Below are 23,883 nucleotides of genomic sequence, written 5' to 3'. Positions count from 1 at the left end.
TGGCTGAGCTGGTCGAGGAATGTTTCAGACAAGGTGGTACCTAAGCTGGGACTATGAGGATAAATAGAAGGTTGGAGATTGGCAGAGGGAGAGGGGAAAGGGAGCTAATTTAGAGGACCACATTATCTTTTAAAAAAAAATTTTTTTTTTAATGTATCTTTATTGATTTCAGAGAGAGGAAAGGAGAGGGAGAGAGAGAGAAACATCAATGATGAGAGAGTCTGATTTCAGGCAGAAAAGTGGTATTGTTATGGTTGGGATTTAGAAAGATTTTACTGTGGTAGCCATGTGGAGATTGGACTGGAGAGGAAAACCAGCTGGATCTCTAGGATTGTGGGCATCTAGGCAAGACTAGGGAGGCCTGGTCAAGGGCACAGGCCAGACAAATGGAGAGGACCTGAAGACACAAATGATATTGTGGTGAATAAAGTTGAGGAGAGAACCAAGGATGGATCCCAAATTCCTGAGTGAGGGGTGGTGCCATTTGCAGAAAAGCATGGAGAAGAGCAGACTGGAGGAGGGAAAAGTAAGGCGAGAAGAGGACCTGAACTTTTTACATGTTTATTCTGTCTTTTGGTCTTTTCTCTTGCTTATGTCTGAATTTTTCAGGGCAGGACCTAAATCTTTTGAGTATGAGATTAGATAGCTGGAAATAACAATGTACAATTTGCCAGTGGGTAAGTTACATTTTACAGAAAAATGGCGATTAAAAAAAAGTGAGACTGGAAAAATGACTGGGTTTAAAACACGTGCCATTAGCGCCCTCTGATGGTCAGACTAACAATACCAGGAAATCAACCAAGCTCTGGCCTCTCCTCTACAAATTTATGCTCTTAGGATTGGATTTAAGTGTAGTGGAGGGAAAGTAGCTAAGTGACCAGAATAATACAGTGTTTAAGAGGATTTTCAGAAAAATGAAATCATAACACATACAAATGAGGGAACTAGATGGTGTTAAACTGGTTCAAAAGAGAATCTGAAGACACAGATGTAGGCATTTAAAACTGATGAAATGAATTTGCTGATAGATGTAAAGTTGGTCAACATTGATAGGGCATAAAACATATTGTTTAGAATTACCTTTTTCACAGGGTAGAAATCAATTATATCTCACTGGACAAAATTCATTCGTCTTTCTATGTATAAGAATCATCTGCATTGCCATTAGTTTTCTCAACTTACAAATTGTAAAATAGTTCTGAGGGAGGATAGTTAAGAAGCTAGGAAAATTCCTGGGCAAGTGGAATGGGGAAACTGGACAAGATAATTAAACAAGGCCAAATAATTTGAACAACTTATAGCCAGCTAGTGAATCACAAGACCTTATTTTCCCTAACGAAGGACACTTGTGAGCAAATGTTTATACCTCTCCTCCCAAACCAGAGAATCCATAACTTAAATCACCCAGGTCAGGGAGATAGAGAACAGAGACCCAATTAATACCATTTGCGCCAGCTAACCCAAGGACAGATGAAGTCAGGGAAACAACAGAAACCCCATTAAAGCCAGACAGACCCAAGATAAAAGTAAAACAGCAAAGCAGACCAAAGAATAATCCCGAACTCTCCTATTTTGATGCATCAGCATATTAAAAAACCACCTGGAAAGCTGATGAATATTCCTCTGAGACCCTCCCCTAAGATTCTTGCCCCCAGAAGAGAAATAAAACCCTCAAGACAAAGAATACCAGCACAGGCTCCCTCTAGAGCACGCCCACGTCTGGCATGAACTTTTTACTTCCTCCTGAACTCAAAGGGTCCCAATGAGACTTGCAACTGGGGGAGAAATGGACAAGCGGCAGCTCATCCTGGGCCTACCCCCTGATCCTGTCTCCAAGGCCTCCTTTTCTCTGACTTTCTAGTGTGCTTAAAGCAGCCTTGCCGCGGCTCACTTCTTTCCTACAAGAGCCAAAGCAGAGCACAGCCTAGGTAGGGTCTGTCCTGCTGCTTCCTCTACCCTAAGTCCTTCCTTTGTTCGGTTGTCCCTAGCTTTAATAAATGTACTCTCAAAATCACCTAGATTGTGTTGTGAAATCTTTCCTGCACGAAGTCAAGAACCCACACACTACCAGCCTGCCAAGGCCAACCAGCTCCACACAGGTCCCCAGACAGTGACAGTTCAAAGACAATGAAAGGCATAGGTCAGATAACTTCGAAGACTCCTCTAGACAATACCCAACCATGTTTTGTCCATTGTAAAGTCTTTTATAAATTTCCCCCTGAGAACAGAAAAGCCTCTCTTCTCATAAATATCTCACCTCTGCCTTTCACTGCTTTCAAGTTCCGATTAAAATGCAAATATATTACCCAGAGGATACCAAAATAGACATTATCAGTTGCCATTTTAAACTTGGATTAAGTAATCAGGTCAACTTTAACAGTTATACTATGAAATATTGGCTCAGGGAAGGCCTTAGAGAAAATCACAGAAAGAAAATTTAGCAACTATTATGTGTCAGCAGCTTATGTCTTTAAAAAAAAAAGTTTTTATTGATTTCAGAGAGGGAAAGAGGAAGAGAGGGAGAGATAGAAACATCAATGAAGTGAGAGTCATCACTGATGGGCTGCCTCCTGCACACCCTCCACTGGGGATCAAGCCGGCAACCCAGGCATGTGCCCTGACTTGGAATTGAACCGTGACCTGGTTCATAGGTGGACACTCAACCACTGAGCCACAGTGGCCGGCCAGGAGCCTACTTCTTGGTGTAGTATTTGTATTTGAATATTTGTATTTTAAAAGTATTCAGCCAAAAGGGAGCAATTTTAAGCCAAAAGAATGGATCACTAATGAAATTTAATGTGTCACCTAAAGACGTGAGAGAGGATTGGAGCACAGGGCTTTCACTCTTAAGATCAGGTCAGCGGGGTGGAGGTGGGGGAAGAGGTGGGAGGCTGGAGCAGGGGAAGAGAAGACAAGCTTAAGAAGAGTACCACAGGTGGGCTTCTCCAGCAGCCAACCAGGCAGCATGATTCTCTCCAAACTTCTTCCCCTCCCCCATTCCCTCTTCCTTTTTCTTCGCAACTTCTTTTCCGTTCTGTTTCAGGCTTCTAAGATGTGCTTTTCCTCAAATAATCCCCCATCTGAGCCTTTTCTACGTATCTAGTGACTGGAAGGGAGCACAAAGGGTTCTGAAGTGCTAGGAATGTTCTGTTTCTTAATCTTGCTGCTGGTTACATGGGTGTGTTCAGTTTGTGAAAACTGAGCTGTGCACTTTTCCGTATGTATATTATATTTCAACGAAAGGCTTAAGCTAAAACAAACAAAAACGAAAACAAAACAAACAAAACCCCCCTCTGTTTAAGTTTCACCAGCTTCAGGGAAGTGAGTGAATAATAAAACGGGGCATAAAGGAGTATAGGAAACGATTTTCATATTTTTGCCCAGAATCACCAACCACCGCTAATTTTCCAGTCTCATGACTCCAGTTTTGGCTGATTGACAAGGGGCAGTGGCAACAGAGGTTGGTATCCTAGTGTAAAGGCCTTGTATGGAAAGTTATTGCCAGTTAAATTAACTGAAGTTGTAAAACTGCACAGAGAGACCAGAGAGCCAATAATTATCTTTATTATACAGAAATGTGAAGGCCATATGCTTTAAATGAGAAGGTGATTTGCAGTGAACATTGTGCAGATTCAAACTGAAGACATCCTCATCTTACTGAGATACAATATAAAACTAAACATAACCAAGCATTTCAAGAAAGAACTCAACTTCCATGCCCCCCATCAAGCTGAAACTTTCCACAGGAAAACCTGGTTTCATTTCATGTTGAATTGTTCAAATGGAAAGAAAAACTAAGTCAGGTAGAGACAACACATGGACTGGTTTTTGAATTTTTAGAGAACCAGACTAAAGCTCTACTTAACCTCACATTGAGAAATTGTTTCATGTTAAAATTTATTTCTCTAGTTACCTAAGTGATACCTGAAGTGGGGGGGGGGGACTGAGTCACGCAATTTTGAGGGGGCTAAACAGGTTTGGAAAGGAGATGGAAGTTACAAATCATTTAATTATTTCTGATCAGGAAGACTTAATATCAGCTCTGAGTTACCTATATTAGCCCTTAAACAGTCTATTTCTCTGTAATGGTCAAAAGGCAGGATCCATTACAAGTATTAGCATAATAAATGCTTGACACAAGTTGGTGCCTGTCCTCTTTCCATTCCCAAATACTGAACTTTATATCAGCAAGCTTTTGAAAATTTTTTTTAAAAAGCATGCTTTTTAAATTGACCCTCCAAATAGGATTTTTCTTAATAAGCTTTTCTTTGCCCTTACTACTAAATGGAGAAACATTTTAGAAATCTGGCTAGAAAGATGGTTGTGTTGAGAAAAGACTAATGACTAGGAAGGTATCTGTGGATTAAATATAAACAAAACTACTTCCAGAATACTTAAATATAGGGAAAATCTATTAATTTATACAGGAAGCCAAAAACAGGGAAGAAGAAGACCTGGAGTGTAAATACAGTATTTAGATTCAGGATGCTGCTATTCAGCAATTGAAATTTACAACTCTCTCAATTCAATCAGAGCAGAGAGATTTAAAATTGTCTGGAGGAATCAGGGTAGTCAGGTGCTAAAGGGTGGAAGTTCTGCCACCCCCTCCTTCCCTTACGAATTGCAATGCTGACTGCATGAAGGAGGTGGCTGAGAGATATACTTTTTTCATAGACCTTCTGTCCTAGTGATGGAAAGGGATAATGCTAGGAAAGAGGGTAGACTGTATTTCTGGTGCTAGGGCTACACAAACTGGGTAATCGAATCTGGAGTATTCTCATTAGTTTAGAACCAGAAAGTGAGAACATCACTAGTGGGACATATAATCCCAGAGAACAGCTGCTCCAAAAACTGGTCTGTTTTCATTGAGCCTTATTCAAGAGGCAGTTACGTCAGTGAGCTACATTGCCCAGCAGAGTCTGAGAGACAAAGACTGAAGACATGTATTTGAGATAGAAAACAGACTTTTAAAAACGTAAGAAATGGTTGCTCTACATCTCATTCACATTCTGTGGCTGGAGAACACCAAATCCCACTTAAATAATCTTGCTTATCCAAAAGCACACTAGATGGAAGTAAACTAAGAAATGAGAGAAAACGCTTACTGGGGGTGTGTGGGCTCACCCAGTTTATTCACCCCTGGAATGGAGGTATAGGGAGACATAAAGCCTGCTCATAAAGGTCAAGGTCTATGGAGAAGCCCTGAAGTTGCTCTCCCCAAATCACAAGTCTGATTCAAGAGAAAAAAAGAAAAATGATGAAAAGCATCTCATCACACCAAACTCAGCGATAGTGTCTCTGAGTCACCAGGCCAGCAGGGGGAAAAGGAGAAACCCACCTGCTGGCTTTAGGATTTATTGAAGGCTGCCAACACAGCCCAGATCATCTCTGTGGCACTGTGCTTTGTCCCCTCCACTTCAGGGTCCAGTTCTACTAGGTCCTTGGCTCGATTCATTGCCACATCATACTTGTCATCTGTCAGAGAGGAGAAGACATTTTCTAGCACGTCGGAGGAGTGGGCTAGCACAAGGAGTGCTAGTGTTCGCTTGTCCATACGCTGAGGGTCATTTACCCACCGCTCTAGAACACTATCTTGAAGTTTTTTCACTAGTCGCTGTTTTTCAGTTGTATTGGTCACTGGATGAGTAGTCATGTCAAATAGGAGGAAATTCTGCTTCTCAGTGGTTAGAATGCCCTTCTCTACTAGGTTCTTTGCAATTCGCTCTCTTACATTTCTCAGCTGGTATTGTAATTTGAAGGGGTTCCAGGTCTCGCCTATGGGGAAAGAAACAGAAAACTTGGAACAACACTATAAACTAACCAGACCTAACAAGACATCTTACAGAATATTCCACCCTATACCAGCAGAACAGACGTTCTTCTCAGGTGCACATGGGACATTCTCCAGGAGAAATCATATGCTAAGCCTCAATAAATTTAAAACAAGCCTTAATAAATTTAAAAGGGCTAAAAATATACAAAGTGTGCTATCCAACCATGGAATTAAATTAAAAATTATTAATAGAAGGAAATTTGGAAAGCTCAAAAATGTATGGAAATTAAACAACACACTCTGAAATAACCAACGGGTCAAAGAAGAAATCACAAGGGAAATTTAAAAAATACTCTGAGTTGAATGAAAATGAAACACAACATACCAAACTTATCAGATGCAGCTTAAAGCAGTGTCAAGACGAAAATGTATGACTCCAAGTACTATTCTAAAAAAGATGTCAAATCAATAACCTAATGTACCTTAAAAAACTAGAAGAAAAAAGCACACTAAACCCAAAGTAAGCAGAAGAAAGGAAATGATAATGATTAGAGTGGAAATAGAGAAAATAAAAACAATAGACAAAATCAATAAATCAAAAGTTGGTTTGATTTATTGAAAAGGTAAGTAAAACTGACAAGCCTAGACTGATCCAGGAAAAAAGAGAGAAGACGCAAATGACTAAAATTAGGAATGAGAGAGAGACATCACTACCGACCTTAAAGAAATCAAGAGGGTAATAAGGGGATACTATACAACCGACAAATCAGATAACAGAAGAAATGGACAAGTTCCTTAAACCACACAAATTATCTAAATTGACTCAAGAAGAAAGAGAAAATTCTGAATAAGTCAACAACAAGTGAATAGACTGAATAAGGAATTTAAAACTTCCCACAAAACAAAGTGTGGCCAAGATGGCTTTACTGGTAATTCTACAAAACATTTAAAGAAGAATTAATGCCAATCCCTCACAAACTCTTTCAAAGAGACAGAAGAGAAGGAACACTCAAGCATTCCATTTTAATGAATAGGAAGACTTAACACTGTTAAAATGTCAATACCACCCAAGAGATCATCATGTTCAACACAATCTCTATCAAAATTCCAACAGCCTTTGCCACAGAAATGGAAAAGCCAGTCTTCAAATTCATATGGAGTTGCAAGGAACCCAGAATAGCCGAAACAATCTCGAAAAAGAAGAATAAAGTTGGGAGAGTCAATTTCAAACTTACTACAAAGCTATGGTAAGTAAAACAGTATGGTACTGGCATAAGGACAGACACATACATCAATGCAATAGAATAGACAGCCCAGAAATAAATCTTCACATGTATGGTCAATTGATTTTTAATAAGGCTACCAAGACCATTCAATGGGGAAAGGACAGTGTTTTCATGGATATGGCATCAAAAATTCAGGCCATGAGAGAAAAAAATAGATAAACTGAATTTCAGCAAAATTAAGAACTTTCATACATCAAGGGTTACTATCAAGAAAGTGAAAAGACAACCTATAGAATGAAAGTATCTGCAAATCTGACAAAACTCAAACAACAATAGCAACAGAACCCAATTTAAAAATGAGTAAGAACTTGAATAGACATTAAAGTTTTTTAAATTGCTCTTAAAAAAGAAAAAAGGAATGAAGTATTGATAGAGGCTGCACAACATGGATGAACCTTGTACACATTACCTTTTTTTTTTAATCCTCACCCAAGGATATTTTTTCCATTGCTTTTCAGAGAGAGTGGAAGGGAGAAAGAGAGAGAGAGAGAAAGAAACATCGATGTGAGAGAGACACATCAACTGGTTGCTTCCCACACGCACCCTGACCAGGGTGAGCCTGCAACCGAGGTATGTGCCCTTGTCCAGAACCAAACCCATGATCCTTCAGGCCACAGGCCAACGCTCTAACCACTGAGCCAAACCGGCTAGGGTGAACACATTATCTTAAGAAGCCAGTCACAAAAAACACTTAAGTTATATGATTCCATTTATATGAAATATATGGAATAAACAAATCTATAAAGACAAAATGTGAGTGCCTAGAGCTGGGCAGGAGGGTTGGGGGAAATGTGGGGGAAACTGCTGAGTATGGGGTTTATTTTGGGAGTGATGAAAGTGTTCTAAACTTAAGATTGTGATGAATAGTTTCACAATTGTGTGAATACACTAAAATCCATTTAATTTTATACTGTAAATGGGTCAACTGTATGGTATGTGAATTATATATCAATAAAGCTGCTAAAATTTGTGAAGAATACTGTTAAAGAGCTTATGAAACAGGGTGGCAGAAAGTAAGGTGAAGCTTTGGAAAACTTTAGGTATTAATTAATCATGCCTTTTCTGTTCCTCATTAGTACAGTTAAACAGTGAACTGTATATACCTTATCCTGCCCCTTGAATTTCTGTACTTCTTTTTCTGACCTTAAGAGTAGGATAAAGATTATAAAGTGTGGGATTTCTGAATTATCTGAGCCACCTTACCGGTGAGTAGCTCTATCCATGTCTGGACAGTTTCTGTGGGTTCAGTGGCTTTGATGTGTTTGAGAGTTTCATCCAGTAGAACATCACCCGTTGGGCTGTCTGACTTCAGCAGTACCTTTCAGAAAAGAAGAAATAAAGGATCCTGGTTCATTCAACTCATTCAAATAAAAATCTTTCAATATACCATATATACATTATTGGTTAAATGTTGTAGAAAATGCAAAGCAGCATAATATACTGTCCCTGTTCTTAAGAAGTTGAAAAATCTAGTATGGGGTGATAGTGGGGAGACAAATAACATTTGATGTGGGCCCTAGTGACGAACTGGATATAAGTGATAATGGAGAAAAGATTCAATAATGATTCTTTTAGTCTGGAAAACCTACTTGTAAAACAATTAATAAAGGTAGGAAAATCAGGAAAATACGCCAGTTTGGGGGAAAAGTTAAGTTTGGTTTTAACTGACATGGGATAGACAAGTTGAAATGCCTAGCCAACAGCTATAAATATGTTCCTGGGGGTGGCAAAAGAAGACAGGCCTAGGATTTAGCAGTTAGTATCATGGAGGTAACGGATGAAGCTGTAAAGGTAAACGATGTCTTTAAAAGGATAGAAGTTATGCAAAGGGAAGCAAGAGAATGTAACATAACATAGGCCAAGAATGAAGAAAGTTTCAAGTAGGAGGTGGTCAAGTGTCAAATGCCACATACAGGTTAAAAGAGACAAAGAGAGAAAAGAACCTGGTGACACATATGAATGTGGTTTCAGTGCTCAGAGTGCTAAGTGTGACAGTGAAATTGTGAGTGGAAAAAGGAGTAAGAAAATGGAGACAGGAGCATGGCTCACATGCTGCAGAGAACTTGCAGTATGTGGAAGGAGAGAAATTTAACGATTATCTGAGGATGACCAGAGTTCAGCAAAGATTGCACCTCACCCTAGTATTATATAGGAGAATGTCTACATCCTCTATACTCTCTTTCATGTCAGAGCTATAGCTACAGAGGGAGAAATAATCAACAGCATCCTAAGTGTGATTTTCCTGCATAAAAATGCAGGACAAAAGCATGAATCTCTTGTAACTCTTTAACGACTATGGATCCTTGCATTTCTCCCTCTGATACAGAATAAACCTATTAGACCATGGGACAGCTGAGTCAGTGATATTGATCTTGTCTCACTACTCAAATCTTCTATTCCTCCAAAATGGACCACTGACACCTGCCCTTTCGTAAGCTCAGAGAATGTTCAGAGGATGCTGTACCTTTCTGTCTAGTAGTCGCTTCTTACGCATGGTGGGGGGTTCCAGATAGATTCGACCCCTCATGGCCAGCTCTATCAGGATGCCCCCTCGCAGGCCAGATGATATGCAGTCATTCCAGAAAGATGTGTAACCCTAAAAAGGGAAAAGAGAAAGAATGTTCTGAAAGGGATATGGACTTGCAGCAAGCACCCTAAGAATGGTACACTCTGTTGTGATTCATTTCACGTCATAATTCATGAATTCAAAGCAAAGTATAGAATAAAAGACTCTTTAATTCCCTTAATCTACCCCACCCTATACGATTTTCTGTCTGACTTTAAGTTCTCTGTGTATTTGGCTGTTAGTTAATAACTGGCACGTCAAACTTTAATTTTTGAGAAGAATTTGGGTTTCTTTGAAATTTGTTTCCATGACACTCCAAATTTCAGAGTAGGATACAAATAAGTCAATAGAAAAATGCACAAACCATCTGAGTCTTTTACTCCTCCACAATATGAATTAATGATACAAGCTATTTTGATGGGTGGTGTAGTTGACCCAGCTCTGCCACTGACTAGTTAAGTTCCCTGGGTATGTGACATAACCTTTTTCAAGTGCAATGTCCTCATTTGTAAAACAGGGACACTAATATCTATCTTTATAAGTTTGCTGTGAGGAATAAGTGAGATGTTATATACAAGAAAGCATTTAGTAGGCACTTAAATGTTAGTTTCCCTTCCCTAGGTGCTACAGAGGATACAAAGACATGTATGAAACAGCCACTGTCTTAAAAAGCTAAAAATCTAGCTGGAAAGACCATGCAAACTTCAGCAAAATTCTGTGATAATATAATATTTAAATAAAAGCTCAGTTGTAAAAGCAGAAGAGACAGGCATAAATGACTGTTGTTAAGTTAGGTTCAGATGATAGTTTTTCAAGTTATAAGTCACTTTTGGGCTAGAGTAGTCAGGAACCCTTATGGGGAGGGGTGAGGGGCGGGGTGGAAGGGGACATTGGGGGAAAAAGAGAACATCTGTAATACTTTCAATAAAGATAAATAAATAAGTTACCCTTGACATTTTAACATGCATGGCAATTTGAAATTAACACAAGATCAAATTTATTTTTTAAATGAGTCAATATATTAACCGCTGTCTTAGTTGACTAGTATTTTATCCTTTTTTAACCTCACAAATCAGACATTATTAGCAGCATCATTACTTTACACAGGTAGCACTTGTTTAGATTTACTCAGATGCTTACCAATTTCCTTGCTCACCATTCCTTCTCGCATCTCAGACCTCCTTTCTGGTACCATTTTCCTTCTTCCTAAAGTAGAATTTCCTAAAGTGAATGTCTGTTGGAGGCAAACTCTATTTTGTTTATCTGAAATGTCTTTATTTTACCATCGTTCTTGAAAGACAGTTTCTCTGGATATAAAATTCTAGCTTGATAGTTTGCTCTATCACATTAAAGATATGTCTTCCTCTTCTAGCTTTCTCATTGTGCAAGTGAGAAATCTATCACCTTTATTGCTTGTGGTTTCTTTGTGGGTGATTTGCCTTTTTTCTTTGGTCCTTTAAGATCTTCTCTCTTGCTGTTTTGCAGTTTGACTACAAAATGACTGTGTGTGAATTTACTTATCTTATTTGGGATATGCTTCCTATATCTGTAGGTTCATTTCTTAGGTCTTAAAAATTCTCAGTTCTTATCTCTAAGAATTTTGGCTTTCTTCTATTTTCTTTACACTTTCTTTCTGGAAAGCCTTTTAACTTCTTTAAACCCCATGTCTTTTAACCTCTCTTTTATATTTTCCATTTCTTTTGTCTCTATACTGCTTTCTGAAGAGTCATTTCATATCTGGCTTGCAATTTACTCTCGCCATCTGTATTTAATATGTTAAACTAACCCTGAGATTTTGATTTCAACTATTTTTCATTTCTAAAATTCAATGTAGTTATTTTTTACATTTGCCTGGTCATTTGTGATCATTTCTTTTTGTTGCACATTTGATTTCCTTAAAAAATGTCACAGATATTTTATTGTCTGATCTGAGGTCCTTGAATGAGCTATTATTTCTCATTTTTCCTGATTCTTTCTCATGGATGTTTGATTCTTTGTATGCCTGATGATATTTGATTAAGAGGTCTATATTTAATTTTTTGTGAATCTACAAGATTGTGGAGACCTAATTGAGGATGTCTTCCTCTAGAGAGGAAGATCCGCATTTGCTTTTGCTGAGAGTTGGGCATAAGAAGTTTGGGGGAATGTCACACAACTGGGACCATATTTATATATCTAGTTTCCTGCTTTTATCTCAACCCCAAGGTTTATTCCTGAATCTCTGAACTGATCTGGCAATTTGTCTGAGGGCAAATTAGTTTCTTTATTGCTTACCTCTAGGATTTTAATTTTGGTGTTTGTTTGGTAGCCCTGAAGATTTCCTTTACTTTCCATTACAGGTTTAAAATTAAGTTTACTCAAGACTTAATTTCTGACCACTATACTGCCAGAGGTAGGGGGTTTCCAATTCCACTCTTCCTCTATCCAAGATGATCTTTAAGCTCAAATCTAATTCTATAACTCCCTTCCCCCCTGCTTAAAATTTTCTTAAATACTCCTCTCAGACCAAATTCCTTAGTACAGTAAAACCTTGATATAATGGAATAATTCAGGAGAGGGGGTGTCCGTTAAAGCTGAAAGTCCATTATATAATAAAGTAAGTTTTCTGAATACCTGTTAAAAAATTGACAAATTAATCTGTTTTTACTTATGTAGCCACGTTTGTATAATTAAAATTAAGCATGTATGAAAAGTTTAATTTTACAGAAAAGTTTTCTATATGTATTACAGTAATTTTAAATTTATACTGAATAGGTCTAGTAAATGTGTGCATTCACTAGCCACCAAGAATAAACAAATGTACTCGGCTGGGGCATGGCTTAGCACATGTTGGAACATCCGCTGCCAGTGTTAAAACTGCTGCAGAAAGTCACAACCACCACAACAGAACCAATTACCGTGATCCTTGTGGTTTGATCACGTGCTAATCACTTACCAAACATTATTAACGAGTGAGGACTCTTGGATTTAAATATAAATAGATTATAGGTAGACTACAGTTGTAGATATGTAGTATTTATTTATGTTGGCGAAATTACTACAATGTATTTTCCAACATATGGCCTATTCGCTAAAGTTTGTTAAAAATAACAGTGAGTTAATAACAAAAAATAATTTAATTATGAGCAAATCTTGGTTAAAAGCATTTTTAAATTAACAGCGTGATAATTTTCACATATGACATATGGACCAGAAATTTTGTCCATTAAATCCGGTTAAATCTGAAGTCCATTAAATTGAGGTCCACAAAATTGAGGGTTTACTCTTTAGCACCCAAACTAGGAGGCTGCTTACTATTCTCTTTCTGGCCTCTTTCCCCGAGAGCACTATGCTCTATCTTTCTAAAACTATTTTAAGTACTCTTAATGTGTCATTTTTGCCTACTGGCCTTTGCACACCAAGTTCTTTCTGTCTAGAAGAACCCATACATTTATTTTTCCTACTCCCCCTTCTTCTTAAGGATTGCCTATAGGACTCACATCTTCCACGTAACCTTCTCTAACATTGTCTTTCCCTCCACCCCACCCTCTGGGTTAGGTACCTCACCTGGGTGTGCCTAAGTATATATACTTCTCCCCTATCATTTATTATATCACATTGCCCTCAGAAGACTATAAATTCCTTAAGGAGAGAGTATCTCACTGATACATAGTATTTCCCAATAAATGTTTCTTGAAAGCATACATTTATGATTGAAATATGTTAAAAGCTCAGCTTGAACCATAAACATCCTTAGACATATCTAAATTTTCTGAGGGCCTGATTTGAGACTCAAAGCTGAGATTATTTCCCTCCACTGCCTGCCTCATGGTTACAAGAGTTATATTTGTAACTCCTCTTTGAGGATAAAGTAAGTTTTTTTTTAAGATTAATACTTGGTTTTAAACAATTTAGCAGCCTAATTAAGGTTAAACTATAACTTATGTCAGAATAAATAATTTACGGCCATAACTTTTATATAATCCTGGTGACTGTATCAACAGGTGTGCAAACATTTCAGCTGGTATTAAAGCAATTAGAGGAAAGTTTTCCTTTGCTTTCTCATTTCTTCCTAACCATACAGCTTTTGTTTCAGTGACAGTGATGTCAGATTGTCAACAGAACTGAGAAGCATTGTAAGTAAAGAAACAATAAAGACCAGGATCTAGAAACTGTATGTTTTTTAATATTACCCTTTCCCATCACAGTAGCTCATAACACACAAAACTCTTCAAATGAGTTTTTAAACTTTCTTTTTATTGTCATATATCATAATGAAAAAAAGCATGAAAGTACACATGTAGAGTTTTTTAAAATAATTATAATTCTAAGGTCCACTTCCCTCTAAATATATCTACCTGCCTTGGGGAATTCTCAAACAATCTATAATAAAGGTTCTGTGTTAAAGGGCCAATGCTTTAGTATACAGGATGATCTAGCACATACATGCTAAAGTTTACCATTCAATCATTAAATTTAATTATTTCATCTACATGAGGGAAAAAAGAGAGAAAAACTATCTTTCCCCCTTTGTCTCTCTAGAATAAATAAAAGAAATATTCATTTGTATATTGGTTGAATAAATTCCTAGAAGAAATTTTTGAGTCGAAGATTATACATATTTGAATTTTTGATAACATCGTTTTGCTCTTGTAAAAGGCAGGGCAATGAGATTTCAATAAATTCTGACAGTCAATACCTTATGACAAATTTCTGCCTAGTCAAGTATTCTTTATTCAAACTTCCTTGAAGATAAACCTTAAAACAACCCTGAAGGTTAAAAATTTTAAAGTTGCCTACTTGAGGTAAAAAGAGGAAAAAAGCAAAGAAACTTAAAGCATTGTTTTTAATGCGTATAAGGAGTTTTAAAAAATGTCAGAAAATCCTTATTATAAAGTCAAATGAAAAGCAGCTAAATATATAATTGTGTATTCAAGGTTACCACAATTACGTAAAATACTTTAAAAAATGGTTTTCTAATTTTTAAAATGATTTTCAATTTTTTCCAAATTATCTACAAATTATATCACTTTTTTAGGGGGGAAAAAATCTCAGAAAAAAATTCTTCCCTCCCCCAAACCTGAAGATTTGACATTAAAATTGCCTCACTTTCCAAGAGAGAAGGACTCTTACTGTGTCTTCTAGAAGCTTTTTCAAATCTTATCTAAGACTTTCTTATTCTAATGTTTAATACTGTAGAAAGCTCACTCCTAAAGATTTGGGATACCATAAAAAAATAGTAACTTGACATCAATAATGTCAGAATAAGCAATTCTGAATGATGTCATTGTTAGTTATATTTTTCATCCTATTACCTCAGATTGTAAGAAGGAAATATGAAAGTTCTATACATTTTTCCCCCTCTTCTCTTTCTTCCCTCAAACAAGATATTCTGGTCATAAGGAACAAAAGTCCAAGTAAATAAGAAATTTAAATAACTCAATTTGCAAAACAAAAAATATTTTAAAAGGCAGTAAATAATATTTATTTTATTATAACTGTATCTTCAGAGTTTGGTGTATAAATAAATAGGGATTACATTTTTCTCTTTAGTTCACTCTGACAGCCATAGATTAAAACACACGTCACATATCCTTACTTTTTATACTCTAAAAAAATTTAAGATTGATTTGTAGCACTAAACACAATAACTTATATGCCTTTCTTTTTCCACAATCTGTTATTTATGAGAATGGAACTTTCATTGCTACCCACTATACAAAGAGAAGAAAAGAGAGAGTTGAGAAGGGGGAGGGAAGTTAAAAACCTGGAAACAAGCCTAGTGCTCTAAATCTATTACCCTGCAACTCCTCAAATTAAAACAGATTTAGAAACAAAGTTAATTATGGTATGCTCACACCTCAGAAGAGCAAAACTAGGTAAATGCAGATACGGCTTTTATTTTCAAATAGCTTTTTCTCCCTGATTAAATAGTATACATATATTTTAGAAATTTGGAAAGAAAAAAGAATAAAAAAATAAAATAAAAATTACTCATAAATTCCATCATTCTACTATTATTTGGGTGTATATAAAACCAGATTTTTATTTATATACATAATACACATATCTTGTCTCCTACCCACCAATTTTCCCATCTGTTTCTTCCCCAACCTCAATTTTGAGGCTCTCCTTTATAGAACATCAGTGTGTGAAAATTATGGAATAGAATGTATGTATACATTATAAACTTTCATAAAATGGTGGAGAGTAGAGGTAGGAGAAACTGAGAATGGTAATTTCATCATCTTTTATAACAGGGTGTCAATTGGATATTGTATAAAATGGAATCTTGTGTTTAAGAAAACATGATCACAACACCTCTTTTTAAATTTTTTAAATTTTTATTTTTTTATCCTTACTCAAGGACATTTCTTCCATTGCTTTTCAGAGAGAGTGGGAGGGAGCGAGAAAACCTTGTCAATTCATTTGGTCTTAAGCTTTAAGGAGAGGGAATTCTTGGGGTCACACTAAGCAATTAACAATCCTGAATAATTCTCTTTGCTTAGCAAAAAATATGTGGTACTCGTCTTGCAAGCATGTCTTTTTTTGACTTCAGTCAGTTTCAACATAAATTCCACTACTTCTTGGCCATTTAACCATTTAACTTTGACTCCTTTAAAGAGAGGAAAATATTTGCCTAGCAAGATCAAGAAGAGGAAGTGCAAAATGTTTTGAACACTCTAAGTTATACAAACAACATATGAAGGAAACAAGAAACTAAATGGCTCACAACAAGTTTACAGGCTCAGTGATAACAGCCAAAGGTCTAAATTTAATTGGGTCATTTCTGACATAATCTCGATTCCAGATATTTCAGAATAGTGTGCATTAGGCGGTTGGAAGGTAGAGGGAAAGGGAGGCTCTCGATGAAATAGTTTAAACTATATTTTCCTATTGTTAAAATAGGACTTTGGTCTTTCAGTTTATTTCCTTTTCTATCAAAAGGAAATAATTCTTTGGGGTTATTTGACTGGATATAATAAAAACAAAACAGAAGTTCTTTTTTAACAGTTTATGGTAATAAAAACCACAAAACCTGACAAACGAGTCCTTCTGATACACTTGCCCTATTCACACTTGTCAGCAATAACTACTTTGTTCAATCAGGAAACTAAAAGGTCAGGTAGTGATCTAAATTAAACTTTGAATTTTTAATTTTAACAAAATGTTTTAGAACTGAGAAACTTTCAAAGAGTAGCATTTTCTCTATCTATAGCCATTCACTGACAAGTTGTGTACTGACTTGCTGATTTTTAAAAATGTATTGACTGGTTGCAGGCTCGATCCCTGGCCCAGGTTGGGGAGTGTGCAGGAGGCAACCAACTGATGTGTCTCTCTCATGTCAATGTTTCTCTCTCTTCCACCCTCTGAAAAAGCAATGGAAAAAATAAACTCGGGTGAGGATTAAAAAAATAAAATTAAAATTAAAAAAATAAAATATCTTGATTAGTTCGCTAAAATTTTTTTTTTAACCAGCTTAAAAAAGCTTTAATTTCTAGTTTCCCGTTGCTAATAAATTACAATGAGTGAATTATACCCAGTGGAAAATCATTAGTAGCTTGAAAAAGCTTAGCATTAACATGCTTTATAATTTAAGATAAAAGTTTTATCCAGTCTGCTTTATCATTTTTCTATATGTATGAATAGTGGCATTGTTTGAAAGAACATAACTGATAAGTACTGAAATATTCTTAGCAGCACTGTTGATAATGGACTCCTGAAGGTCCACTAGCCAGTAGAATGAATGGTGATATATTCACATAACAAAATACTATATTGCAGTGAACTGAATTAAATTAAATTATATGCAACAACATGGATGAATCTCAAACATCATACTAAATAAAAAGATACATAACAGTATTAACCCAATAACATAAAGTTTAAAAACAGGCAAAACTAAAATATTTTGTTCTGGGACATATACACATATAAAACCACAGGGAGGAAGGGCAGCAGGAGCTTAGAGAAAGGCACAAGAGGCTGCCTCTGGGATGCTGATTGCACTCTACTGGTGGTGGTTACATGAGTGTTTACTTTAAAATTACTTGTTAAATTGTACATAAGTGTTTTATACACTTTTCTAGATATGCTACATTTCACAATTTTAGAAAAATTAAACAATAAAACATATAATTGCATGGACAACTCTGGTACTTAAATTTCAAAACACCTGAGTTTATTTAAAACAAATAGGATGTTTTCAAATATTGGTGGTGATTCCAGTTGCGAATCACTGAAATTATCACAAACATCCAACTGATGTTCTTTTTTTCCTACAACCTGTCTCTCTTCACAGACTAACTCTTGCTCATCTTCAGAATTCAGGTTAAGATTTATCACCACCCAGAAGTCTCCCAATATCTCTTCTTCCCTCTCCTACTACCACTTTCCACCATTCACCTGAGTTAGGTTCTTTCCTCTTCATTCCTTCAGTACCAAGAACATAGCACATATCACGCCATACTGCAATGGTCTGCTGACTTTCCCACCCCCCCTCCCACCTCTCCAGCCACTCCCATGTCATAGACGAAATGATCTCAAAAGCAGGAACTATTGTCTTGCTCTCTTTCAATATCTAGCACTTGACAGTCTGAGACATTCAATAAATTTTTGGTGACCAAATGAATGAAAATATATTTTCATAATTCCAATGAATAATACTTCTTGTCAACTTTTACTCCAGTGACATGAAAAATATGATGAGAAGCTTTTCTGTCCCAGTGCATAGTAAGTATTCAATAAATGGCATTACTAGGAGAAAGCTTTGCAAAAAAAGAGTTAAAAAATACTATCCATGCCATAGCTGGTTTTGCTCAGTGGTTAGAGCCTCGGCCTGCAGATTGAAGGGTCCCAGGTCCGATTCCGGTCAAGGGCATGTGCAACTAATCAATGTGTCTCTCACATCGGGGTGTGTGTGGGAGGAAACCAAACGATGTTTCTCTCTCTCTCTCTTGCTCCCTCCATCCCCTTCCACTCTCTCTGAAAAGCAATGGAAAAATATCCTCGAGTGAGGATAAAAAAAGAAAGAAAAAGAAATAATATACATAGCAAAACATATACTCAGAAATAAAGCAAAAATATCACTAAGTCCTTAATTTGGACACAAAAATGAAATGAGCTTTGCTGTTTTCATTAGGCTAATCCTCTTTTGCTTAAAAAAGGGATGAAAAGAGATGACAGTAAGAGTCTCAATGTCTCAGCCTAGAAGTCAGAATCCTCCATACTCTGAATCTAATATGCCACTTTTGATTCTCATTATCCTCCAAGAACACAACCTACTTTAATCCTACTGGTTAGTCAGTTATCTCCCAAACTTATCAAGTTCATGATACCTTTGCTTACTCAGGTTCCCTCATCCACAATGTATTCCCTTCTCTCCATTTCTATTAGACCTACCCATTCTTAAAGGCCCAGCTTGCTTTACTCCCCTCTATTCTTCCCCAGATTATTCCAACCCATGATGATCTCTCCTCCAACTCTCTCGGTTCTTACTGTTCTAACATGGAAAATTTTGCTTTTTTTACTTCTTTAAAAATCTTTTGAATTGTGAAATATAACACATACACAGAAGAGTACACAAAAGAGAAAAACAATGAATTATCCTTAAGTCAATATCCATGAAACCTCCCACAAGTACAGAAACATATTTAGTATGTTAGTACCCAGAAAGCCCCCCATTCTCTTTTCTAATCACTAAAACTTCCCTCCCCCTTGGCCCACAAAAATGTAACCACTATCCTAAAAACTATGATAATCCCTTTCCTGCTGTTCTTTATAATTTTACCATTTATAACATGCAACCCCAAATACTATAGTTTTTTGAATTTTATATACATAGAATCATATAGTATGTATTCTTTTGTGTCTGGATTCCTTTACTGAACATTACATGAGAATTTTACATGTTTTGTAACAATGTTCATTTTCATTCTAAAAATATACTTATAGTCATTTAAAGAAACAGACATCATTTTTATCCGTTCTACTGTTGATGGACCTTTGGGTTATTTAACTTAAGTATGCATATCTTGTCTCCCAAGCTAGAATACAAATTTCTTGGGGTAAGGGACCATATATACTATTTTATACTTACTTTATATTTACTTAATATTTGCATAATGCTAAGCACAGAATGGATGTCCCCAATCACACTAAATATTGATTAAATAAATCTACAAGTACATTGGGAGATGAGAAGAAAATAAGTAGAGCTGGAAATCAGTGTAACATTTTTAGACATAGTTATGTAACTGACATTTTGAAAAACTATTGCTACTACTACTACTACTTTAACATATCCAAAGGCTTGACCTCTCCTATTTACTTGTACCTAATGATTTATCCTTTTTTATTCTTCTTGAGACAAAAACTAAAAACTTAATTTACCATACTCAAAAATAAAATTTAAAAGGCAATTATCATTTGCCCATCTTTGTACAGCATCTCACCAATATGTTGAGTACCCACTATGATTATAGCTCTAAATGAGCTCCTATTTATTTAGTTATTTAAATCTTCACCTGAGGATATTTTTCCATTGCTTTTCAGAGAGTAGAATGGAGAGAGAGAGAAAAAAACATCACTTGGTTGCCTCCTGCACGCACCCCAACCAGGGCTGGGGATCGAGCCTGCAACCGAAGTATGTGCCCTTGGTACATACAGGCCAAAGCTCTAACCACTGAGCAAAACTGGATAGGGTGAGCTCCTTTATTTTCTTAATTCTGTTTCCTTAAGTTTATATCAACTATTATAAATAAAACATACAAAGACAAGTCCAAAGGAAGTTTCTGTACAGGACAAAAGCAAAAATTCTAGTATCCAGGGTCAGCAGGAAATTAATAATTTATATTCAAAACTAAAACAAAATAGTTTTTTAGTTCTAATATCTCTACCTCTATAGTCAGTGAATATTTCTTCTGCACTGTGTAAACATCTCAAAACAGTACTTATACCACCTAATCTTCAGACCTACTCCAACATTATTATTATTTTTGAAACCCAACACCAGTCTATTAAAAAGTCATTTAAAATCACATGATGGTGACCTGAGAAAGTTAGGAAATTCAAAGTTATAACATTATACTCTGACATTCTTTTGGAGAGTCAGCTTTGCTTTTTCATTTATTGGACCTTTTTTTTAAATCCTCACCTGAGGATATGTTTTTTGTTTTTTTTAATTAACCTTAGAGAGAGAGAAAGGGAGAGAGAGAAAAAAACATCAATAGACGACTCCCGAATGCGCCCCGACCCAGGATGGAACCTGCAACCTAGGTATGTGCCCTGAATGGACTAGAACCCACAACCTTTTGGTGTAGGGGGTGATGCTTCAACCAACTGAACCACCCAGCCAAGGCTGGGCCTTCTCTCTTAATTCAATAAGAGGTTATTTCAGCATCATTCTCACTTGGGAAACTATAAGTACAAAAACTTTACACTGTGTTATATCCTCTCATGTATTCTCTAAAATTCTGGAATAATTTTGTAATTAAATTACACTTTAAGTAATTACACTTGTGGATTTTACCTTCCAAGTATCAGCTACCCTCCAAAACTCCCCATTCCCCACTCAGATGTCTACAGCATAATTCTAAGGCCAACTTAACAGTAATCAAAATATTCTATTCTATTACTTCCTAAAAACATTTCAGTATTTAAGTCTTTGGCATGGCCTAGCCAACCCGACTACATTACCTCTTTATCTTTTAGTCCCAGGAGCAATACTTCTTCCATAAGGGTGAGGCGAATATCCTTAGAGTCTCCAGAGTCTTCATTGTCTGGGTTCCTGTCTTGATTAGTGTCTTCCTCACTTTCTACCTTCTTTTCAGAGTTCTTGCCTACTTCCATGCGACGGGCGCGGTGGGTTAAAGTGGTCATTCTGAACTGTTTCTGGAAGGGTGATGAAAAAATATCTATATGTGTGCTTATGTAAAAAAACACATATAGATACACATACATGAATACTAAAAATGTATATGAATAAGAAATATTTATAAATTTAGAGAAAGGAGTAACGATAAGAAAAATTAAGTGGGTAACATAACACAATATCTTTCTAAAATGTATAGCTTAAGTACACAAGGCACTGGCAAGAAATCAAATCAGTAATTTTAAAGTCCAGTAGAAATTATCATATTTTAAATCTGTTGATTCCTTGTGCATAATCTATAACCCAGGAGTGACTGTCTATCACTGTGACTCCTCTTTCACAAAATGGATCCTCCCCAAGTTGAATAATATGGGACAGAAAAAAATTGTGAGCATCCAGCCCAAATATGCATAAAATAATTTATAACAGCTGCCAACAAAAAAATACTGGCAAGAGAATGTTAAAAGATTAGCAAATTCTCAATTAAAAAAAATCAAAGCACAGTACCTTTTATACCAAGCACTACAGTTGTTTTAAAAATCTAAACTCAGAAGAAATTGCATTGTGATCTGTGATTGTTTAAGTTAGCTTACTTTGAGATAATCTAAAAGCCAGTTGATGATATAAGGATATTTTTTCCATTGATTTGTAGAGAGAATGGAAGGGAGAGGAGTGAGGGGAGAGACAGAGAGACATACATCGATTGGTTGCCTCCCACATGTGCCCCCCACCCCAGCCCCCCAGGGACAGGGAACCTGTAACAGAGCTACGTGCCCTTGGCAGGGAATCGAACCCGCAACCCTTCAGTCCTTTCTCAGTGGTTAGGCGGACGCTATAACCACTAAGAAAACTGGCCAGGGCTACAATAAATATTTTTAATCAGCAATTATTAAAAGGATATATTTTGCAACATCAAAAGAATGCGTTCAAGCCCTGGCCAGTGTGGCTTCATTGGTTGGAGTGTCGTCCCATGCAGAGAGGCTGCAGGTTCAATCCCCTGTGGGGGCACTTAAGGGAGGCAATCGATGTTTCTCTCTCTCTCACTCTTTCCCTTCCTGTCTCTGAAATCAGTAAAACATATCCCTGAGTGAGGATTAAAAAAAGAAGAAAAAAAAGAATGCATTCAGAACCTCTGTGACTGGATCCCACTCTGCCTTCTTGCAATAATTTCCCATTACTTCCAATTACATACTGTGAACAAACAATTTTTCAAACACGTGGCATGCCTCTCACCTCTGCTCCTCTGTACATGCTGGGTTCTATCCCTTTCCCCTTCAAAGACCATTTGAGGACTCACGTCAAGGCTTAAGTGAGTCTCCTCCATTACCCATGTCCCATGGCCAGAACTGGTCTCTCCCTCAGCTGTACTTTCACAAAACTTTATACTTACTTAAAGAATTTATTATAGTCTGGCTGTCTCTCAACTGTAAACTTCTTGAGGGCAGGGATATTGTCTTCTTAGGTTTTTTTAATTCTCCATAGCAACTAGCACAATGTCTTTAACGTTGTTAACTGCTCAATAAATATATACTGATTAAAATGTATACTCAGAAATGCATGTGAACATTTAAAATAGAAATACAAATTAAGTGACTTACAAAAGACTCTTTTGTAAATACAGGGCTGCATTTCAAATATAATTCTTGGTTGGAGGTGGAAAGAGTGAAGGACGAAGAGAGCCATGAAATAAAATGCTTACGGCCGTAACCCTATCTGGCGCTGTGAATAGGGCTTATTTCCTAACCCATTCCAAGAAACTTTAAATCTTCGAGGGGGATAAAGTGGGATTTTCTTTGAGTAATGAATCCCCCCCCCAGGGTATTTACTAGTTAAAAATCCTATTAGAAAAAAAAGGGGGGCCAAAATAAATAAGTAAAAACCTCCCTCTTCCCATAAAATAAAAAATTTGGAGGGGGTTTCTGGATGTTAGAAAATGCATTTCCCCAGTTGCTTACCTGACGTTACTCTTGGGTTACGGCCCGAGGGAGGCTGCAGCTGGCGGTCTACTTTGGGAGAACACCTGGCCCCCGCCCCCGTCCCCCACCCCCGTCCTAGTAGGTGAAAAACTTCCCAGCCACCGAGAGAGCACAAACTTCCTGATTCTTCGCTGCAGAGAAGGAATAACACATCAGCTTCCTCGGGATCACTAGGCAACCTACCTTGGTGTTTCTTCATTGGACCAATCAGAAACCGCCAAGGTTGAGTTCAGCCAATTGGAGCTTACAGGGGGAGGCTCTCCCCCGGCTATTGTGTTGCGATCCAGACAAACACCACTAAAAGGAGGCAGGTTTGGGTTCAACCTGACAGCTGGTCAATCCAATGAAGGAACCTTGGTAGAAGAGTGGAAAGAGGGCTGCGCTCCCCAACCCCATCGAACCGGCCAATCCAAGCGTTCAGTAAGCTAGCT

The 23,883-nt window shown here is 36.9% G+C and overlaps 1 protein-coding gene across 2 annotated transcripts; it reads right to left on the bottom strand.

Annotated features, from left to right (window-relative positions):
- Window positions 1-5,101: 5,101 nt before the first annotated feature.
- Window positions 5,102-23,519, bottom strand: GOLPH3L (golgi phosphoprotein 3 like). Of its 2 annotated transcripts, none has more exons than XM_016215551.2 (5): window positions 23,432-23,519; window positions 21,302-21,496; window positions 9,524-9,655; window positions 8,263-8,377; window positions 5,102-5,775 (listed from the first exon to the last, which is right to left on the bottom strand). In XM_016215551.2, the coding sequence occupies exons 2-5, from the start codon at window positions 21,482-21,484 to the stop codon at window positions 5,348-5,350; spliced, it is 858 nt and encodes a 285-aa protein (XP_016071037.1). In that variant the 5' UTR covers window positions 21,485-21,496; window positions 23,432-23,519; the 3' UTR covers window positions 5,102-5,347. The 2 variants fall into 2 exon arrangements, with proteins under 2 accessions (XP_016071037.1, XP_016071038.1); XM_016215552.2 differs by lacking the exon at window positions 23,432-23,519 and adding an exon at window positions 23,075-23,159.
- Window positions 23,520-23,883: the final 364 nt, after the last annotated feature.

This window comes from Miniopterus natalensis, chromosome 19 (genome assembly GCF_054644295.1).
Source record: "Miniopterus natalensis isolate mMinNat1 chromosome 19, mMinNat1.hap1, whole genome shotgun sequence".
Taxonomy (NCBI): domain Eukaryota; kingdom Metazoa; phylum Chordata; class Mammalia; order Chiroptera; family Miniopteridae; genus Miniopterus; species Miniopterus natalensis.
This window is presented reverse-complemented; position numbering and strand designations above follow the sequence as displayed.

Excerpts from the sequence above, each read along its gene's own strand:
- GOLPH3L (XM_016215551.2), bottom strand. The coding sequence starts at position 21,484 with ATGACCACTTTAACCCACCGCGCCCGTCGCATGGAAGTAGGCAAGAAC. Across the intron at positions 9,656-21,301 it reads TGGGACTAAAAGATAAAGAG|GGTTACACATCTTTCTGGAA; the intron begins GTAATGTAGTCG and ends TTCCCTTTTTAG. Across the intron at positions 5,776-8,262 it reads ATGGATAGAGCTACTCACCG|GCGAGACCTGGAACCCCTTC; the intron begins GTAAGGTGGCTC and ends CTTTCCCCATAG.